The sequence below is a fragment of the Paramisgurnus dabryanus genome, chromosome 8, assembly GCF_030506205.2.
Source record: "Paramisgurnus dabryanus chromosome 8, PD_genome_1.1, whole genome shotgun sequence".
Lineage (NCBI taxonomy): Eukaryota > Metazoa > Chordata > Actinopteri > Cypriniformes > Cobitidae > Paramisgurnus > Paramisgurnus dabryanus.
This window is the reverse complement of record NC_133344.1, coordinates 9,873,367-9,896,243: the sequence shown is the minus strand read 5'-3', so window position 1 is coordinate 9,896,243 and position 22,877 is coordinate 9,873,367. Positions and strand designations below refer to the sequence as shown.

The 22,877-nt window shown below is 37.4% G+C and overlaps 2 protein-coding genes across 4 annotated transcripts in view; both read right to left on the bottom strand.

Annotated features, from left to right (window-relative positions):
• Positions 1-17,598, bottom strand: part of tiam1b (TIAM Rac1 associated GEF 1b) — an 89,862-nt gene extending 72,264 nt beyond the window's left edge. The window contains exon 1 of one of the 3 annotated variants that reach the window (XM_065282145.1): positions 17,488-17,598. The gene's annotated coding sequence lies outside the window, so the exon portion shown is untranslated. Of the gene's footprint in view, positions 1-541; positions 764-17,487 lie in introns of those variants that run through there. The other 2 variants (XM_065282147.2, XM_065282144.2) reach the window with 2 other exon arrangements.
• A 956-nt stretch (positions 17,599-18,554) lies between these two features.
• scaf4b (SR-related CTD-associated factor 4b) overlaps positions 18,555-22,877 on the bottom strand; it is a 43,744-nt gene continuing 39,421 nt past the window's right edge. Inside the window, exons 17-19 of the mRNA XM_065282158.2 lie at positions 20,802-20,946; positions 20,335-20,397; positions 18,555-20,246 (exon numbers count right to left, since the gene is read on the bottom strand). Of these exons, the coding sequence (XP_065138230.1) occupies positions 19,405-20,246; positions 20,335-20,397; positions 20,802-20,946 (1,050 nt within the window). The 3' untranslated portion in view covers positions 18,555-19,404. The remainder of the gene's footprint in view (positions 20,247-20,334; positions 20,398-20,801; positions 20,947-22,877) is intronic.

Sequence of the window (22,877 nt, the reverse complement as noted above, 5' to 3'; positions counted from 1 at the left end):
CTTTTATAATAATATATACACAATTCCTGAATATTCTGGTTGTATTCTAATAAAGAAATGGAGAACTATACCAATGCAAAAGCAACAAAATCAATGGTGGCATAAGACTTTTGAACAGTACTGTATATCTATTCATATTTCTTTAGGATTTTTCACTAGGGATTTGGATAAAAACCTCATGAAATGCACATATGAACTATCAATTAAACTCTAAGATAGATAACAACATACTTCACACATCAATACAATGCCTACACATCATAACTTAACATGCATCTTTTCCAGTGAACATGCAATGATTAACAATGTTTACCAATGCAAAGCCCTATTTATCATGTCAACAAAGCGTCTTTAAATGTTCAGAAAGACAGAGCTGTAATGAACGAGAGGTAGTGAGACAGATGTGGGAAATCCTTTTTATCTTCCGACAATCTACAGATCTCAATTCGCTTTGAAGCTGGAAAACTGCAGCTCCTCGCAAACCACAACACGATGCAAGCCCAAATGCTGCCACACCTCAACGGCCGCACAAATGTCTTACCTTCCCAGGGGGGAAATCCACTGAACCGGTGACGTGTGTCTGTGCTAAAATCTCACGTTTCCTTCAGCCGCGCTCACATTCCCGTTTAAACTCCACAACATACTGCCTACTACATGAGCGCAGAGTAACTGAGGGAGCTTTGGATGGGGGGGCTGTGTCGTTCAATGAACTCCACCCTCCTCTCTCTCTCTCTCTTTCTCTCTCTCGTTCTCCTCCCCTCTTCACACACTTTCTCGACCTCTTTCCTCTTTCCCCTTCCCCCTGTCTCAGAATCACTGTTAAGTTTGGGATTGCAATCCTTCGGCTCTGTCTAAATGCCTCTGATCCTGCGGAGAGCATCAAATTTACACAAGAATCAAACCCTCCTCTCACAAACATGTGCTCCGCCCCCTTGTCGCACCTTTCCCACAGAGCTCCACCCCCTCAGGGCAATTTCTCCCGTTGATACTGATCAAATCTCTGTGAATCTCACAAAGTCTGTCATGAACATGGCCAACCCATGTGAAAAAATACTGTAGTATACTATACTATAGTAAACTGTAGTAAGAAGTGTTTTATTGACGTATATAAAGCAGTCATAAAGGCAAAGTTGATGTATTCTGCAGTGTTAAATGTAGTGAACTGTGAAACGGTATGAAAAACTGTAGTATTATTTAATATTTACTATGGTAAAGTATTAATTTTACTACTATAGGAAATATTAAAGCAATCAGTATTAATGTGGCCAACTTATACTTAAAACACCTTAAGATCAAAAAAGAAAAATAAGAAAGTGTATTTGCAAAAATAAAAAATTCCTCTGTATTTACGTTTAATCTTTTTTTCGCAAATAGTCAAAATACAGCAATTGTGACAAAACAATTAAGAAATATCAGGGGTTAGACGGACATTTCATTTTAAAGACAATACAATTTAATGCATTTAATCTTTAGCAGAAGCTTATATCCAAAAGGCCGTGCTGTGCGACTCCGGCATTGCTAATAACACCTCAATCAGAGAAGTATTATAACATTATAAATACTTAAACTACACCATAAATACTTGATTCCTGTAGCTCTGTGAGTAGAGTCTTGCATTAGCAGCTCTTTACACTACAATCCTAGGGAACACACATACTGATAAAATGTATATTTTATGCACTGTAAGTTGCTTTGGATAAAAGTGTCTGTAAAATGTGCATGTGTAAAAAGTAACTTACGGAACAATTTTTTTGGGTCTTGTTACTTTCGAGACTTTTATTAGTCACTGAGATTACAGTTTATGTTTTAAAGGTGCCAAAGAATGCATTAAAATAATCTGTTAAATTGGTCTCTTATATCTACATAGAAGGTATGTGGGTTTATTAAGTGCCAAAATTATCCAAAGACCCTAGGATTTGCCCTTAGAATGAAATGGTCTATTACCTTATTTGAAAGGGTCATAAATAATGATGCTGGGCTCGGCTCTGATTGGCTGTTTCACAGAGCAGCTCCTTTACTGTGTGTTAACCAAGGGGCAACCTTCCGATCTCTCTGATGAAGCCAATATGAAAGTGACTTAAACTGCAATTCATCGATTGCTAGATGCTGGCTCCAAAAGAGAGTCAATTTTCATAGACCCCCATGTTAAAATGCTTTTTTTACTTTTCAGTAAAAAATAAAAGTGTTTTTGGTCTATATAGCTAATTTTGCCCTTTATGACAACTGTGAGAGGGCTGAATTTTTTTTGTAACTTATCCGTTTTTATTATATTAAGCCTTAAAGTTCTGCATAATTAAGGGCGTGGCCACTTGAGTGACGGGGAACTGTCCCTGCTGTCACTAGAGTCGAGCTAGGCAGGCATGGTTTCAGCAACCAGCCTCAGCTTCACCCATGTCCCGCCTCTTTACCCATTTTCGGTTATCCGCAAGTGATGCACGGTGATGCCATACCAAGATGGGTATGGCAGGCACTGCCTACTTTAAGCTTCATAAAAGCTCTTCACAAATCTATGGCTGACTTAACAGACACTACGTCCATTTTTTTTTACAGTCTATGGTGCAAACAGACCTCATGTTTGAGCCTGTAGCAGACGAAGATATATTTTAAGGAATAATCAATTGTTTGGAGATTGTTAAAGAGTTTTTGCTCTTTGCTCCCCCTACAGGTTGGAAGCAAAATTGTCCATTAGCACTGTCGTAAATAATTTAGCCTACTGCAGCAAAGCTGGCTCTAATTGGATTGTAGGTCTGATTTTGTAGTTTTCACTCGAACTACAGGACCGCGACCACGATTGGAAACTTCTTTAGTGCGGTTTTGGCCGATAGAGGGCTGCAAAGCGAATGTGAAAATTAGGGTGGCCATTCGTGCCAGTTCCGCCAGACACGTCCCGAACATGTTTTCGGGTGCGTTTTTTCCGGAAGTCGTGTTTGTCGACCGCATACGTCATCAAGGTTTAATATTTCGGGTTCAATTTCAGAAAAGCAACCGTTACATTTCAAGGTAAGAATGAAACTACAATGATTGTATGTCTTAAAATAAATAAATCTTAATTTTCTAATGTATTTTAACTGAAATGTGAGAACCTCGATGAAGTATGCAATCGAGCAACACAACTTCCGGAGAACGCACCCGAAAACATGTTCGGGACGTGTCCAGCGGAACTGGCACGAATGGCCACCCTCGTGAAAGTGCCGTTCACCCTGTTTCGGGTGGATGAACGACTGAAACTTTTTTGGTAAAAAAAGTCTTTGGTGTTGCTTTAATGGACATTTCTGAGTGTTACGTTTTTTTTCAGTCCATATCTGCAAAACGTTACTGTAACGTTTATAGTAGAACTTCAGCCTAAATGCTAGCTTATAGCATTAACTAGCATATAGCGCTAACTCCGCAGTCACAACTTTGTTTTTAGGATTGTCCTATATTTAATATGTAATTTATTGTTGGGGGCATAATCTATTGTACAGTATCTCGACTGTAACGTCATACAGTGACGGTCTTTGTTTTCCAGCGGTCTTTGCATGCGTGAGGTTTACATAAGTAAATATAGTTTTACATTCTACAGCATTTTTAAATATCTAATTTGTTATCTAATAAAATGTATGATTTTATCAGAAAAGTTTTATTGTCATTTCAACAACAGTTCTCCAGGACCACGATGCTACAGTACGTTGTGTTACAATGTTGTTTCGGCTTGATAAAAACATCACAACCTGACTTCATATCATATCATGTACACCACAAGATCCATCATAGTCTTCATCTAAACCACCTGAATTGTGTGTATCTGTGTGTTTTTCTGAATATAGGGGTGTGATTGGTGAGAAGGCAGCAGTGTTGTTGTCATAGCACCAGAGCTGTGGGTGGAGCGAGAGACGCAGACGTCAATGATGACGGTCCTGGCTTAATTCATCTGCCACACACACAAACACACATGCACACACACGCATGCACACACACGCACACACGTACCTCGTGTAGGTATTCTGGGGTGCCAGGCAGTGGACACACACGAGCTGATCATGTGACCTGTGAGCTGCTTTGCATACGCAGCAGTGCAGACGCCTGGGGCCAGATTGAGAGACCGGGGCTGGATGACTGATATAACCCAGTGATGGGTGCTGGGGGGTGTCTTAAACAGCAGAACACCTCGTCTAGACATTAGTGATCCTCAACTTCACGGTCAGTCTAATGGCATGTCAAAATGACAACCTCCCGCCAATTTAGACAACATCTGGACTCTCTACCCAATAAAACAAATGCATGGAAACAAAAAGAGAGAAATACAGATAGACAGAAATAGAGAAAGAAATGTCTCATTCAGATTCAGGTTTCATAAGCAAAACTAATTTCCGTGTACTATGTATTTTTTATTTTATGTTTTGGTATAACTAATTGGCAGAGCATTGCAATGTGCAGAAAAGGTCATGCGATAACAAGGGAACACATGCACAAAAAATGTATAGCTAGCTTGAATGCACTTGTAAGTCTCTTTAGATAAAAGCGTCTGCAAAATGAAAAAAGTAAATGCAATGTATGTTTCGTGTTAACAAATGTATTGAATCCATCATCCAGATGACGATAAACTAAAGTGTACTATGACATTTTCGATGACAGTCAAGGATTGTGCTCTTTACCCTCTGCTGCTTTTCAATCAGTCTCTCTGATGTCCAACACAGATGAATTCAATCAAGACTGAAGGAAAACACATCACTGTTCCCACGAGCTGTTTAACATTTATCCATGTTGTCTCCCTTGTTCACGGCTCTTGAATTCACAATATTTCACAGCGACCCAGGAGAAAGGCTTACAGATGAACGCTAACGCAAGCAGAATAACAGGGATTTAAATTTTAAATAAGCGCACTGAAATATGTCAATCAAATGTGTCAACCATAGGAATATTGCAAATGTTCATATCGCAATATGCAAATAACAACGGTATGCAAGAATTGACTTGTCACTTTACGACTTCAAAAAGTTATGTATAATTCAAGTTGTAGGTCGAGGCAGATAGCAGAGAGATTGGTGAGACATATGTTGATTATATATATTATGGTTATATATAATTTTCAGCTTATATTTAAAATAATTTTACAAACTTTAAGGAATAGTTCACCCAAAATTGAAAATTCTGTCATTATTTATTCATTCTCATGTTGTTACAAAGTTGTATAAGTTTTTTTGTTGTGATGAACACGAAGGAAGATATTTTGAGGAATGTTTGTAACCAAACAGATCAGAGTACCTATTCACTTCCATAGTAGTAAAAAAAGATTACTATGGTAGTCATTGGGGCCTCTGATCAGTTTGATTACAAACATTCCTCAAAATATCTTCCTATTTTAAATCACTGCTCCGCCCAGGGCCGCATTAATGCATGGGCTTACCTGGGCTTAAGCCCAGGGCCTCGGGCTGGAAAGGGCCCCGAGATGCCTGAAAAAAATAACAACCGCATTTTATAAAAAGTTGATACCCTTTAAAATGATGCTTAATCGCTTTGCTTTGAATGTCCGTGCGTGAATGCAGTTCCTGCGCAAGAAAATCTCTCACTTACTGTAGGCTACCCTGCGATCATTAGTGAGCTTTTTAAAATTTCTGTCTGAAATACCCATTATTGCATTTCTGATGAACAAAGACGAAACTGAGGACGCGTTTTTATCTTAATATGAAAGACAACGTGTAAACATTCATTAAATAATTCCTCGTAACATTTTAAAGCCAAGATGTACAGAACAGCACACAAAGATATTACACAAAACATTTTTGATAACTAAATCTAATAAATAACAAATTAGATTCTGCCTCGGAAGCCACGGCTATAAGTTCAGCGATCTTATTTCATTTTGAGATTTAGCGTGGCAAGAAAATAAAAGACGAGAAATTACATATAATTTGTTACTGTAAATTATAAAAAACAAGCTTTATATACAATTCCTTAAACGGTTCATTTATAACAAGAAAACACTGAAATTAATAATTTCATAGACACTATATATGCTTTATTATTTTGCACAGAAATATCTGATTGCTTACTTTCACTTTGATCATCTCTGTATTCACTTGAAACATCTGATGTTTCTTATAACATTTGTTTCAGGAATCTCTTTTCTACCATTTGAAAGTTAACACCGACCATATTATTAAATCACAAGAGAGACAATTGTGTCAGATTCGGTAGAGATATTCGGTGTCATCACCGAAAAAAAAACGGCTTACCTGTTTTGTAGCTCAACTTTTGACAAGTTAAGCAACCTTTTTAAATACATTTTAAAACTTATACTTGTCGAAAAAATCTGTTTTTTGATGTTTAGTTTGATGAATGCCTAGTATGATCACGCAGAACACCTAGCGCGTTCGGCTTAATTTAATGTGACAGCATGCAGCAGCGTAACATCGACACAACGGAAAGCAATCCAAAACTTACAGAACTTAAATCAGATCAGAATTTACCTTTATAATTAATAAAAAATAAAAACAAAATGAAGTCAGAATCAATAAGGTGCAGAACATGGGTGCAAAATGCCTAAATGCGCAGGGGAATAAAACATAAGCCACAAATAGTTTAATCAGATAACACTAAATAATCTATAAATTAAATAAAAACAAAGAAATATTGAAATAAATTTTAAAATAACGAAAGTATAGAAGTGCCTGTTTTGTCTTTTAAATTGCAGAAACAAAGAGACTTTGCAATGGTTTCTGGATATGGACGTGTAGCCCTGTCACGGGATTTAGGCAATTAACAGACTTTAAAAATATTTATTGAAAGCTACTTTTTCACATATTATTTACTTAGTATTATCATAATAGGCTGTATATTTTTTATATTGGGAGAAAGCTGTTATTAAATTAAAAATTAAATGATCCTCATTTTATAACACATCTGCGACGATTCGACTGTGCAGTAGTCGAATCAGGCTTCTCCTGTCAAAGCATCGAATCTTAGACTATTCGGGTCACCTCTAGCTAGGACTATGTGCATATGTTATGCAGTGATATTTGTGTATATTGTGAGCATTCTGATATGGTTTTAATATTTTGTTATTGCATTTATTCCAGCAAAATAAAAGCCTGACAACTTGCACTTAGTGCCCTGCTAAAAAAACAGCATACCAGCAAGACCAGTATATGTTGTGTTTTGGTGCTGGTTTGCTGGTGACCACCAGCTAAACCAGCATAGACCAGCATAATTCTCATGCTGGTTTGATGCTGTTTTTTTCAGCAGGGTTATTATAAAGATTGTGTGAATGTAGGCTGTAATTCTGGTGGATGAAGGGCCCCACAAAAGGGTAAAGCCCAGGGGCCCCTTACAGTGTTAATGCGGCCCTGGCTCCGCCACTGCATTACTGATGTTGGGTGATTCTCACGAAATTAGACTTATGAGGTGTCATGAAACATTTTGATAAAAAACTAAATGCTATCAAAATAATACGCATACATTTACAAACATCTCTTCATGTAATATTTTCATCAAATATCATACAAACCAATTTTGTTGTTGTTTCCACATTTAAGGAAAAAACTTTTCATTACCGCAACGTGTCTATGACTGGATTTGGGTTCTTTGACATGGAAATATTTATAATTAAATCATCTAAAAAATAAAAAGCTTTAGTGCATGTTATACTAGAAACATTTAAAGTAAAGAAACATGTGGTATTTGGTGATCATTGGTAAATGTAGAGACAATAATAAGGAATATAAATGTGCCCAAGACCAATTTTCTCATCCTCCGCAACAATTTTCAATCATTGTTTAAGCCCTCAAAGAACTAACATTTTCAAAAAAAAAATAAAAACAATTGTTGTGACACGCAAGGTGGCTACCAGGTAAGCAGTTCTTATTTTTTCTCTCCAGATAAAAGTTGAAATTTTGTTTGTCATAGTACCTACACAACTTTTTAGTTCTCATTACCGAAACATGAGTTTGTGAATGCATATATTTAATGTAATATCATGTTGCGGTAATGATCATTTTTGATAATGATATCTAAAAAAGTAAATAATTCTATAGGAAATATTTTTAAATCCTCTAAAAATAATGGTTTATAGTAAGGTCAGACCTAAATCTTATATGTCTTCAATGGCTTTTAAAAAATTCTGATGCTGGACACCTTCTAAATCTGGATTTCGTGAGAATTACCCTGTTGTATTTCAGCATATTAAGTGTATAATGACTGTGTGCATATTTTGAATTAATTTAACAAACTAATTCTTGGTAGCCTTCAATAAAATGATCCTATATTTAGTTATTTTACTTTACTGACACAGCCCAGTGTGCGCAATCCATTGTAAGTCACTTTGGATAAAAGCGTCTGCCAAGTGTATAAATGTAAACGTAAAATGAATTAATTAAAAGACATTTATTCACTTTCTGATAAAAGCATCTGTCAAATGCAGAAATCTAAATGAAAGTCATGCACAAGACTGGACATGTGTTAAAAATAAAAAGTCTGTGATTTATTAATTATACTATTATGACTTGGCTTAGTCGAGTGTCTGCTTTTTAGAAAAGGTTGACCTTTAATCTAAGGCAATTTAGGACTCAGATGTTCCACAAAACCTGCACCTTTATCTAGATTACTGCTTCAAATCCCTAATAAATACCAGGAATGTTGGCTTAGAAGCCGAGGACCAAAGGACCTGAGATTCATTCCTGTGGTACGACAACACACACCACACGAGCAGAGGCCACTTACCGACCGTACCGCAGTTCAATTACGGCTTAAGAAGAAACAGAAATATTTATAACGGTCCTGCTCAACTCAATCTGAAACAACAAAGCCAAGAGAAGAGTTTGCTTCGGTATTACAGAGCAGATGAAAGGGATTGGTTGAACCATACTGGAGATCATTAGAAAAGATCCCCGGTAGAGTCTATCACAAAATCTTCAACTTTCTCTCTAATATACATCAAAGGAGACTGTTGCTCAGAATGCAAACCAGCCAGAACATGTAAACTGGCAGGGAACCTGGTTATGACCACGTCTTGGCATAAAAGTTGGGCTGATGTTCGCCCACAGTCTGAACGAACATGACTGCACGCATTTCATGATCCCGTACGGCACCGGAGGCGGCGGATGACACGGGTGTCACATGACTTACGTCTGGTTAGTGTGCGACGGGACAGGACAAAGGTTCTGTTTAGATCTGGGCAAACCGCATGAGCTGTGAATCCTGGGGGCATGAAAATGTGAATAAGATACCGCATATAATGAACATTTTTGTTATTAGTTACAACACATTCACAGTTTCAAACCTGTGTTGTACTTTTTTTCTGTGGAACCTAAAAGGAGTCTTTGAAGATCAAACCATTGATGTGTCATTTTAATTATGGACACACTGAAGTGCCTTCAAATGCTTAGGTTTGTTTGATGCGTTGATGTAATTTTCACTGAAACAAGGAAATTAGGGTGGGACATATTGAGTTGCATTTAAAATAGCCAATCGAGCGCACATGTGGTTCCCTTGTTTGGATGTCAATGGTTTCTTTTTTTAATGGGGTTTTGGTTGAACGGCACACAAGCTCAAGATATTTTCATGTTTATTCTTTATGACATAATACACACAATCGTGACTTTTTAAAAAGTTTTTACACATCTTTAAAGGGGTGACAAGTTGAGATTACAGATTTCATTGGGAACTTTAATGCCGCTTTTCCATTGCATAGTACCCCACGGTTTGGTTTGGGTCAGGTCGAGTCAGCTCACCTCACTTTGGCTTGGTTAGCTTTTCCATCGAGTTTAGTAACACTTCAGAGTGGGAGGGAATATAGACGTGTCCTTATATTTGCGCTGCCTACTGCTGTGACATCATACAAGTGAGAGCGTTGTTGTACATTCCCATACATTTATTTATTTCTTAGTCTGCCACAAAATTAAAATTGAACATCACAAATAGATGTTTGCACATCGCGTTTATCACTACCTCTGTCTCACATGACAGTTTCTGTACAAACACCTGTCGATGTGCTCTGCTGCTCCGCTGAGCCTCATTTAAGTTGCATTTAAGCATATATGTGGACGTGCGTGTCGCGAATGTCCGCCACAAACTCCAAGTCTTGAAAAAAACTGTTATGGTGTTCCTGATTCTCAACATGTGGATGTTTTTCATCGGTAAAAGATAGTTTGGGAACTTACAGCAAAGCAGAAATGATAACAGGTTTATTTGAGACAGCGCAAGCTAGCATGAAGGTAAAGCTACTCTTTTACATTATAGTAATGACGCTGGTATTGATGATTCTCTTAGACCAATCAGTGATCTACAGCGTTTTCACGTCACGTTTTGGTATCAGCTCGGTCCGTTGGAACCCCGACCAAGGTGGTACTAAAAAAAGTATTGGGTACTACGTACTGCACCCAATGAAAAAGCCCCCAAAAGTAAGCTGACCCGACCCAAACCGTGGGGTACTATGCAATGGAAAAGCACCATAAATGTCATCACGCATGAAGATCTCAAAAACAATGCAACATGGGCACAATTCACAACAAAGATGTATTTCCTTATCAGTAAAAATGTGAAAAATAAAGTTTAAAAGAGCTGTCAAAAGCTTGGTGATGTCGCGTGACCTATGGTTAGTTCGCTTATAGCCTAAGGTTAGCTTTTTATTTCTTGTAAACTTATTTAGTCTTGAACTCTTTCCATTGATAAGTTAACTCGTCAATTAAGAAAAAAAAACAGTTTGCTGCCAATGACGAGTATTTCCGGCTTTCCGCAATACCACTTTTATCCACCAGGCGCTCTTCCGCAACTTATAAACCCGGAAGTATCGCCCTAGGGCAAACAGCTGTATGTCCGTGTAAGTTTTGAGGATCGCTCTGTATCTAATCTATATCAAAAGCTTTTTGCTCAAAACTTGGTGTTTTTGAATAAACCTATATTTGAGAGGTGATAAAATAAAGGTAGGATGAATCTTTTTTTTTAAAGCAAAGGGTCTGTTCTTTCATTTGATATGTTGTATGTTTATATATTTTGAGAAGAACATTTTCTGGAAGGCATTAAACTTTTGTGAAAACATGAAAAATGCTGGCGCTGGCTGGCAACTTTAAAAAAAATTATAGCAGGGAAAGAGTTACACACAGCTTATTATTTGCGAAAAGTCTATGGAGAAATCTCGTTGACTTTTTGCCAAAGGAACCTATGTGAACTTTCGTTTTGGTCTACAAAAATATTTCAACACTGTGGCGTACGTTTAAAATGCTTATATCTTCTGAATCTAGATATAGTCTTAAATATTCACACTTAAAGCCAAAAAGCATTATTTTCAATTTCATGGGGACTTGGGGACAAGAGCCTATTTATAAAGATAATATTAGTGACTTTGGTCCACTTCACACATAAAACTATCGTTTAACTACAATATAAAGTGCATTTATTCCCATACAGATGATTTTACAGTGATTATTTTGTCTGTTTTTAATTAACATCTGTGGTATCTATGCCCTGTGCTTCAATAACAGTGTATTGTCTGGGAACGGCATTAGGGCAAATAATGACAGGAATTTCTTTTTGGTATGAACAATAAAGCATCATAAAATAAACAGGCTGCTTGGTTTTGCTAAGACAGGGCAATAAGACTGTCCCGCAAAAGCGATGATGCATTTCCACATTTGTGCCAAATGTCTGTGAGGCCCCACACAAACTCATTGAAAGTCTGCATCCTTAATCAACATAAACTGAATACAGTCAGAGACAATGCAAAGGTAAGTCAATGCCCAGACACATCCCTTAGATAAACCTTCCAACCGCTCGGAGCAATAAATATTTCAACATCAATTCCCCAATTAATTCTTATGCGTGCATGCTAGTTACCAATTCATTTCACCCTTTGCTTTTTATTCATACACTAAACAATGACATCTGAATCACCAGCCATCACTGTAGTAACATTTGCTTTTACAGTAGCGGTCAAACGTTTGGAAAAAACGTTTCTAACAATCTTACAAAATCTTTTTAATTACTTTGGTAGACAAAATATACATAAATTACTTTCATTAGAAAACTAAGATTTTATTTATTAATATATATATATATATAAGTATTAGCGGGGAAAATAAGTATTTGACACATCAGCATTTTTATTTATTATGACTCAACTTGTATAATTAAATGTTCTGATTTCTTTTTATGAATATTTGGCTTGATGGCTACATGTGGTGGACATTTTGTGTCAATAGCCCACTTAGAAACCCCTTTCTGATAAAAATGCTGATGTGTCAAATACTTATTTATATAAATAGCTGTGTTATTCCAAAATTTTGACCGGTGTTCACCTGAGCTCTGCATGCATTACACCCTGACATTAGATGTATTTCTCACGTTCATGGTCCCGGGATCATTTATCTCCGGCATAATTAGATGCTTACTAAACCATTGATGGATTGTAGCCAGGCTATCAGACGGTCACTGTCAATTTTCCCACAATCCCCTGCAGCTCCATCAGCAGTTGTGCCATTATAATGGAGGTGGGGGACGCTGAGTCATTCCAGGTCTCTCAGCATCCAAACACAACCCCCATCCACGGACATACACATAATTCATCCTTCATATTTATCCCATTAAAATCCACCCGTTTGAACCCAAGACACTGTGAGTTCACGTCTTTTATCTGCCAAGCTGATCCAGTAATCCTCCTTTGCATTTCCAGCAGTCATTACTGACACAAATGAAGATACATGGTCAATTATGCAGGACTAACTTTACAACTGATGGTCTGAGTGGAGATGAATCTTTTAACTAAGAAATCAAAGCAATTACAGTTTTAAAGCGTGACACAGTACAACCAATCAGAGAGTAAAAAGTTTTGAAAAATCAACCTCATATTTAATTAATGCATTATATAGATCCACCACATTGTACAGTGTAATATGTGCCCAGGTGTATTGTAAAACATATTTCAAGTGTTGTGTCACTGCACATTGAGAAACACAATAAATGCATCTAACTGGGTCATCTGAAGCCCTAAATATCTAGGACAAGCCGACCATAAGGATTGCTGAGTCGAATGACCAGAATATCACAGCATAAACAGAAAAATAAAACGAGATTAAAGTAGATTTCAGTGAAGTGGTGGTATAAAATAAAAATACCACCGATGCTTGCCAGTTTTAGGATTATGGTACGTTGGGTAAAAATCAAGTCATGGCGTTATAAATGGACATTGAAATTTCTGTACATTTATACGCATTATACATTAAAAAAATGTTAGGTTGTTTGTTTTCAACCCAGCATTGGGTTAAAATGGGACAGCCGCTGGGTTAAATTAACCCCTAAAATGTTTAAATTTGACCCAACAAGGGGTTAAAACAATCCAGCATACTGTAGGTTAAATTAAATTAGGTGTGTTTGTCCCTTTGCTGCCATAACATGGCCATGTTACGGCAGCAAAGTCCTTGATTATTACGCCAGAATGAGAGTATAGTTCCTAGCCATCTGCCTAGAAAATCACAACTTTTCTGTCGGTCTTAGTACACGATGTAACTACAGAAGAGTCAAGTTTTAAAGAGGAAAAAACATCAAAGGTCTTTGGTTATTTTTTAGCGTGATGCTAATGGTCCACCCAGACTCAATGGATTATGCTAAGCTACGATAAAAGTGGTGCCAGACTCAGAGATTGGCTAAATGGGTTCCAAAAAGGTAAAAATCAAATGTTTAACCCTAGGGGAGCTGGAAAATGAGTATATTTTCAAAAAAGTGGAGTGTCCCTTTTATGTTCATGTTATTTATCTGATGATTATGCAAACCAAATTGCACCTACATGTTAAATCAATTTTAAATTTGGTTTGCATTAGTCCTTTTTACATATCTAGAAATGGTTAAAAAACATTATAATATTGATAACCGTGATGATTTTGGTCACTATTTCCTTGATGTATAATGTACTGTGTCATCCCTAGTTCGGTCAAATAACAACATTTTATGGAGATGTAGTTTATAAACAAGAATGGACAGAGAGAGAGACGGCCTTGAGATGATATGAAACGATGTATCAAGCCTGGCTTTTTGAGTGTCATCTTCAGTCATATTTTCTGTATTTCCCTGAGAATCTTGTGATACACAGCTTTCATATCTACAATAAAACAAAATATCCAAAACAAACCTTGCTACCCTACAGCATCACAGCCATGTATCCAAGCATGGTAAACTTAACACATCCAAGACACAAATTTTTAGATTAGGCCTGAACAATATATTTACTTAAGATTCATTGTATAATATACATTTATTGTGAATCTATCATGACAACGAAGAAGAAACGCATTGTTCTCCACATAACATCTAAACAGCCTCCACAAGACACAGTGGGCCGTAAGCCAGCGATTAAAGCAATAAAGATGAGTTATGCACAAAGACAAGCATTTATAGCAACAAAAACAATCTTAAGCAGTTTGTATATCTCCGTCAAGTGGCCATCTCATCTGGACTCCCCCCATGCAAAGTAGCGAGTATATCAAAGTAATTTAAGCATGGACTCAAGCCAGCATTTAACCTCAGAAATTATTGCTTCAATTCCAAAGCAAACAACTGCATTACCGCACATGAGACACTAATTCACTCGCAGCATTGATTAAAGAAAGTAAATAAAGGATTGGACATAGACATGCTGGATTTGGATACAATGCTGGGGCCTTGTTGTTAGCCATTTCTAATGGGTTCCTAGTGGTTTTAGAGAGCTTGTTAAAATATTTTTGGTGGTTGCTATTGAGTTGTTTACATAAGTAATAAGACATAACTCCAACTGGGGTCTCTTCTTCAATCTTTGCCTATAGCATTTGTCTCGTTTTTGTTGTCTGAGCCACAAATATTTTGATCATATCAAGCAAAACCCAACATGAAACACCAACAATAGCCTCAATACAGACCCAGCACAATTAAACTTTCAAGTTACACCCTCAGAATTTTTGCTGACATGTAGACATGTAGAAGAGACGGTTGTGGTGGTGAATCCAGATGCCCTTATTATAAACAAACACAAACCGACCGTCTCAGCAAAAAACAGTGCTACATTCATTCTGAGACGTTTTCGGAATGAATGAACAATTCTGTGGGTATGACATGAATAATTCACAGTGGGAAGATATAAAATATGCATATTTGAAGCCCTTACAGCTGGCATGTTTTATCACATACCCTGCTATTAATACACAGATCAGACAACAACCCAACAGAAAACCGACAAGACGCTCTGAATAACGTCAATATGTAAAGGCCATCTATGACAGATGGAACGTACCATCAGAGAGGGGAGTTTGGGGGGGAGAGAAAGTCCATGATTTTCTTCATACCCAGGCCAAAAATGGAAAGATTTTAACTAAACTCTCATTTAAGGTCGCAAAGGTGCGGAAGGATTCCCCTTTTTTTCTTAAATAAACTCATTTTCCAGCTCCCCGAGTTAAACATTTCATTTTTACCGTTTTGGAATCCATTCAGCCGATCTCTGGGTCTGGCAGTACCACTTTTAGCATAGCTTAGCATAATCCATTGAATTTGATTAGACCATTAGCATTGCGCTAAAAAATAACCAAAGAGTTTCAATATTTTTCCTGTTTAAAACTTGAGTTACTTCGTGTATTAAGACCGACAGGAAATTAAAAGTTGTGATTTTCTATGTCGATATGGCTAGGAACTATACTCTCATTCCAGCGTAATAATCAAGGAGTTTGCTGCCGTAACATGGCTGCAGGAGGCGCAATGACATTACGTAGTGCCCGAAAATAGTCCCCAGCTATTGAAAGATACTAAGGGGACTATTTTTGGCTGCTCCTGCGTAATATCATTACGCAGACCCGGAGATCGGCTGGATGGATTCCAAAACTGTAAGAATCGAATGTTTAACTCTAGGGGAGCTGGAAAATGAGCATATTTTCAAAAATAGTGCAGTGTCCCTTTAACCTGGGGAATTTTGAAAATATTCCGAATTGGCAACTTAATGGAAATTTATGGGAATTATTTGGAAATTTTGGGAAATTTATAGAAACTATATGCAAACATAAATAAACATTTTGTTTGGTTGTAAGCAGACATGCATGCAAGGTAATACAAATTTTGAAGAATCCTGATAGTTGCGCTCATCAAGTCTGGATTTATTTGATCAAAAACCTCCAGGAATCATTTTAATATGAACACACAGCACAAGCAAGTTATGTAATTTATGTAAATACATGCAAAGATAAACATTTTGATATTATTTTGTGTGCAGGATTCAAGAAATTATAGGGAAGAATGCAAGTATGCAGGGGGTGTGGCCTCAATGGCCCTTTAGTAAGCATTGTGCTGTTTGCATGTAAATGTGCAGGGTAGAAATTGCATTAAATTTTTTTAACTACATTTCAGTTCCCTGTTATAAGCAACTTTTTTCGAATTCCCAGTTTATTTCCATTAATTCCCATATTCCCATGGAAAGTTTCCAGCCTTGAAAATTCCCAATATTTTACAACCTACTCTCACTGTCATCTGACCTTATGGGTTTACCTCTGAATCACCCGAAAATGTTATAAAAACCTTGCATCACATCACATGTGACCACGTGTTTTTGCACAAAGATTAGTAAATACACATAAGGGTAAGAAAATAAGTAAAACACACACACACACACACACGCACACACACACACGCACACACACACACACGCGCACACACACAGGTTGCCAGTACAATATTTAGATCTCAAGATTCTTCAACATATATTGAATATATGACCACTTCAGCCAAATAGACGATGATAATTATCTCAAAATGACAAAATAAAGTACAATTTCATTTTATAAGCCTCCAGGGTCTGAATACTGCTAACAGTGAGGAATAAAATTTAAGTATCCAATGTTTCATCTCTCTTCTAAGCATTCAAAGTTTAAAAAGACAAATGCCATCTCGAATGATCCTATCCATTTGAACATTTTATGCAAATGCGCTCCAGAAATACATTTTTAATGCTGAGTGATGTAGTGCAGGTCTCCATGTGGCACATACCGCCAGCATCACTGCACCAGATGCCAGACAGCAGGGGTCAGACCATCAGAAAGCCAATCACTTTTTATTTACTCAAGAGAAAACGTCAGCAATGATGGATTTGCATTAAAATCGGCCCATTTGAGAGCAGTATACGGTTGTATAGACGGGGTCAGTTAGATGATGCCCTTGGCATTGAACGAATACCCTGCAGTCACATTCAAAACGCATGTAAAACGCCTGATGAATGTCTAAACCGATGTACACGGCTCAGAATAAAACACGTGAGACATACAAATAAAAACTATTGCATTAACCTGCACTTGAAAGCCATATGCAGCGCACGCATGTTACGCAAACGCGCGCAGCTCACGTCTGAATACAGAAACAAACGCATGTACAAGTCAATGTGAATTTGGCGTCCAGCACGTGTCCCCTGTGATGCTGCAGTCACGAGCATCGGTTCTTACTGTATTACCTTTACACCAAACACAATCATAACACTCACACAATCATTCATAAACGCGCGTTACGCACACGCACCTGTCATTATTGCGCGTGGTCTCCTGCCTGTGGACTCACTGAATGAATGATTGAAGGTAGTGACAGGCATCCGGAGAGTCTCCGCTCAGACGCGACGCGCAGCGCGCCCTCGCAACTGTGGTGAAGGAAGCGTGCGCGCGAACACCTTGTGTCCATGGAGACGCGCGCACGCACTTGTTGGAATCACAGATTCGTGAAGCACAGAATCGATTAAATATATATATATATATATATTTGTATACACTTGTCTGATGAATAAAATAGTTTAAGCCCATAAAGACCCTTGACATTTATTATTATTACTATTAGTCGATGGAACATTCTATGGTTGATTTAAATAATATTAAATATTTGTAAATAGTAAATGCAATTTTAATTTTAATATTAATATATAAAAACAAATGGTTAAATAAAAAATAAAACTTGTAACTTTTATTTTAGATTTCTACCCATTTGGAGATCCTGTTTTCAGTATTGAAGATCCCAGGTGTGCTGGAAACTGTCCTTTATTTTAAAATAATAATAAAAACGTTTTTTTTTCAGTTCTGTGAAGTAGGGATGCATAGCAACTTATCGCAACTAACAGTTAATCGTTTGCGGAATAAAAGTTTATATCATATATGGGTTTAATAATTATATAAATACACACACATGCATGTATACGTTTAAGTAAAAATGTGTATATAGAAAATATTTTTTATTTATATAATATAAATTATATATAAATATAAAAATGTATATACACTTTAAATATTTGATAAATATGCATGTGTGTGTATTTATACATAATTATTATACGCAACACACACACACACATATATGCTGTAAACAAAAACTTTTATTTTGCAAACGATTTGTTGTTATGCGGCCCAACTTTAAAAAAATATAAAATATAGGCACAACTTCTATGTCTACAAAACTGTCAAAGATGTACGTCAATTTGGTCAATAGGTCCAAAATAAGTGAAAAAACTTTAACCCAGATAAAGTTAAATTAACCACAACTGTATTGACGTAAATTTAATATATAAAATTGATTTTTTTACTCTAAGATTGTGCCGAAATTTCTGGATCAAATAAACTGTATTGTTAAAACAATTGAAAAATTGAATTACCTACCTTTATTTTTACTATTTTATAGTAATATTTAATGTGTTATTTCACATTAAATGCGTTTGAGAAATAAATGATTCCTCCTTTAATTTTTGGTGCCAGTGATTAGATTTGAGATTTGACAAATAGCGCCCTCTACTGAGATACAGCAATACTGCATTCTGCACAGGTCAAGTCCTCGTATTAAAACTCCTTTTATTTATGTCCACAACATTTACTCTTTTTTATTTCAGCATGTTAATATGAACCATTAACATCGATGAAAACAAGCATGTGACTGGTAAAAAAGTAGTTTCCTAAAATTAAACGCCCAAAGAAGCTATACTACAGTATGATGTGTGTAACTCACGGCTCAACGGAAATGGACTCTTTTCATCATTTTAAATTGTAGTAACCTATGCCTTTATCTCTAAAAAGGTACAGAAGTGTTAAACAAACATTACCTCTAAATATACACAACAGAAAGAGGTTATTTCTTTAGGGTGGAAATGTATTACAGTGTGCAAACTGGACTATTTACATTCATGTGACACCTTCATTCTCTGCACATTACAGTTCATGTTGTGAAATTGTAGACCTTCTCACTTTCACACAGAAAGAATCATATTTCGTTTGGAAAACCGCATGACCACCGGTTCCGTTTTCCAGTTCGGGAACGTATAGAAAGTTCAGCACCGTGTGTAACGTGAACTTCAGGAACAGCGTCCGTTATGTTCGTATGGACGGATCTCATTCTCCACAGGAGACAGTGTTTCCTGTATTCTGCGGTCGGGTTATACAAGCATCCGAATTAAAAGAAATAAATTCAGTTCCCGAAGCGACCCCGACCGCGATGGCCACCTCTCCCCCAACCTCCCCGATGAAACCGCGGCTCGTTTCCAAACCTCTCCGGCCCCCTTTCTGGTCCACGTTCTCTCCAGTTACTTCTGTCTGGTTCCTCTTCCCATTGTTCTTCTACCCTAGGCCCTCTGGGTGGCCCGCGAGGAGAAAATCCTTCTCTGGGAGCGGGGAATTCTTTTACTGGAGGACCCATCATGGGCATCCGGAATCTACCAGCGGGAGGTTCTCCATGCATGGGGTTGGGGCCCCTGGGCGACATCATTTGAGGGGGCATATTTGGAGACGGTATGTTGGGGCGGGGTATATTCGGAGACTGCATGTTGGGGCGGGGCATATTCGGAGACTGCATGTTGGGGCGGGGCATATTCGGAGACTGCATGTTGGGGCGGGGCATATTTGGAGACGGCATGTTGGGGCGGGGCATATTTGGAGACGGCATGTTGGGGCGGGGCATATTTGGAGACTGCATGTTGGGGCGGGGCATATTCGGAGACGGCATGTTGGGGCGGGGCATATTCGGAGACGGCATGTTGGGGCGGGGCATATTCGGAGACTGCATGTTGGGGCGGGGCATATTCGGAGACGGCATGTTGGGGTGGGGCATATTCGGAGACTGCATGTTGGGGCGGGGCATGTCGTTAGGGAAGGGTTGCATGTATGGTGGGCTGAGTCCCACATGGGAGTGTGGCGGTAGGGATCCAGGTCTCGGCCCCAAAAGGCCCCCAGAGGAGGGACTCAGTGGTGGACCCCCAGTCATGTCCGTGTGAACACGATGTGAGTTTCTTGATGGGTCTTCCATTGGGTTTTCTGTTATAATAAAAAAAATCATTTTAAATGCAATACAGTATAACTGGCGTTGGTAAATTATTGATAACTATCAACTGATCAGCTTTACCTGGGTTGTTTAAAAGTGGACCTGCAGGGTTCATTGGAGCCACTGGGTGGGCAGGAGGGAAACCTGAAATATAACCACGATGTTATTGTTTCAGTTCATGAAAAAGCTGAACTGTCTAGCGATTTTGTCAAATATGTAAACTACAACATATAGCCTGTGTCCTAAGTGCAGATGTTCTGGATGGCTTTGGTTGTGTTGTCTTGCACATATTTGTACTTAACAGTAAACTTAGTGTCTGGCTTAGATCCAAATGTGTATCTTGCTGCCAAATCTCTTAATGAAAACTTGATACAACATAATGACGCCGTAAAATGAAACGGCTGAATTTAGCCCAATTATTAATACCACGCAGCTGGTAGTGAAATGAAATAAAATCAGGCTAAATTCAGCTGTGCAGTTGTTTCCCTTCTGTGCATTTAAGTCACTTATGTTGTCAGTCTTGACTTGAGTGTTTATTTTGTGTTTACCTGCAGGCATCTGTGCCGGGTTGAATCCTGGACGTGGAAAAGCGAGAGGAGGAGCTTCAGAGATCAATGGAGGACAAGGCAGATTGATGTTAAGTAGAGGCCTCGGCGGGACATTCACAGGGGCCAACGGCTGAACTGTGGGGCTCTACGATACAGAGAGGAAATATTATAGGAAACACTGTTCATCTTGGAAAAATATTAATATCTTATAAAGTCGGGAGGCGGCAAATTGTGTTTCTGCTCTATTCTTTATTTTAGAAAAAACATTTAAATTTCAGTTTATCTAAATGTACTACGATTTGATTCATTATGCTCTCATTATGGTCTTGTCATGCTCTCAATCTTTTACATTTGCTGTTGGGTGACTTTGTTACGAGGTTTGCTTTTGTTGAAATTCAACAGACACTGGACTGAAATGATCACAGTACATCTAGAAATGATTTGGACAAAAGACTGGAGTGGTCTTTTAAATTTTTCCGTGGCTGTAAATTTGTCTGGCTGTGTATAAAACCTTTTAAGTTAAACATCAAAGGTTGACAAACTAAAATGAGGCTTTTATGAAACCTTATGTTGATAAAAAAGTTAGTGGTGTTATTGATCGTCACTGGTGTTATCGTCATCTCACTAGTGTTACCAGCAGCAACAGTAACACCAGTGACGATAACACCAGTGACAAATCTGCAGACACAATGGCATATCTAAGATTGCAGCCACATTAGCTCAAACCACACTTCTTAAATTGTAAATAAATCACTTAATCATGCAATTTGAAAATATATATATATATATATATATATATATATATATATATATATATATATATATATAAATGGTTTGCAATATAACTTACATATGTTTTATTAATAATAAAACACTTCAATTAAAACAAAAAACATTTATTTTGTGTCATTATCTGACAATTTTAAGTGTTTTTCCTGGTGGTTGAGGCCGGGACAGGAAAGCCACCGTTTTCATAGAATGACCCACTGACATAAACTTCTTATTCATTTTAAGGAAGAATGATATTACTGGATTGCCATTTTATTGAAACTTTACTGAAATTGTACTTTTTGTGTTTAATGTAAGCGGTCATGGGAGGCACAAGGGGGGGATCCAGATCTGAAAACAAAGTTTTATTCAAATGTGAAGCCCTTTAAAGATTTAGTGAATCTCTGAGACAGGGATTAAGTCTAGTCCATGACTAATATGCTGTCTGAGCCGTTCACTGAAAACAGCTTGCACTGACGTATCTTAAAATATATCAATGCCATTGTTTTTGTTATTTTTTTTTGTATGTAAGGTGCGTTTGTAAAAACTACTTAAGGGCTAGTCCTGGCTTAATTCCCCTGTCTGGGAAACCGCAGCTGAATGTCTTAATATTAGAAATAGTTTTCATACTTGGTCATTTGCTCACTAATAAAATATCTTACATTCGGCACAAGCCTATAGCATATTGTAGTTTATTATGCACGGATGATGTAAGAAAAATTTTAATTCTCTTATACAGTTTCAACAAAATGTACAAATGTGTAAATATATTATTCTGTTCAGTGTAATTTATATATAACAAGTAGGCCAAAAGTCTATACAGTTTTAAAGCTGAACATATTAGCTGCTTAAGGAATTTGTCGGCAAAGTACAAAACCAAAGCTTAGGCGTCTGTGATTCTTGCAAACAACAACGAAAGAAAAAAGGAAAACAAAGCTTGGAAATATACAACAAACCAATAACAAATAGCCATGAAAATCATAGCAAGGGTAAAAATTCTTGTAAGGAGGGTACATTTAGGTCCAGAAATATTAAAGGATTTTAAAATAGATCATATTGCAATTATACATCAAATGTGGGACCCAGACACATGGGCTTTTAGCCTGATACTCACAATATGAAATATATGATAGTGCAGAACAACGCCATCTAGAGGCAGATATTCATTATGACTTAGGAAATGTATGATGTCTGGTTGTGCCATTCAAAAAACATTACCAATACAAGTAGTTCTGTAAATTATACGCAGACAGCACACATCCAGAATAATCCCACCTTTAATAGATACAGTGAAAATTATATGAATAT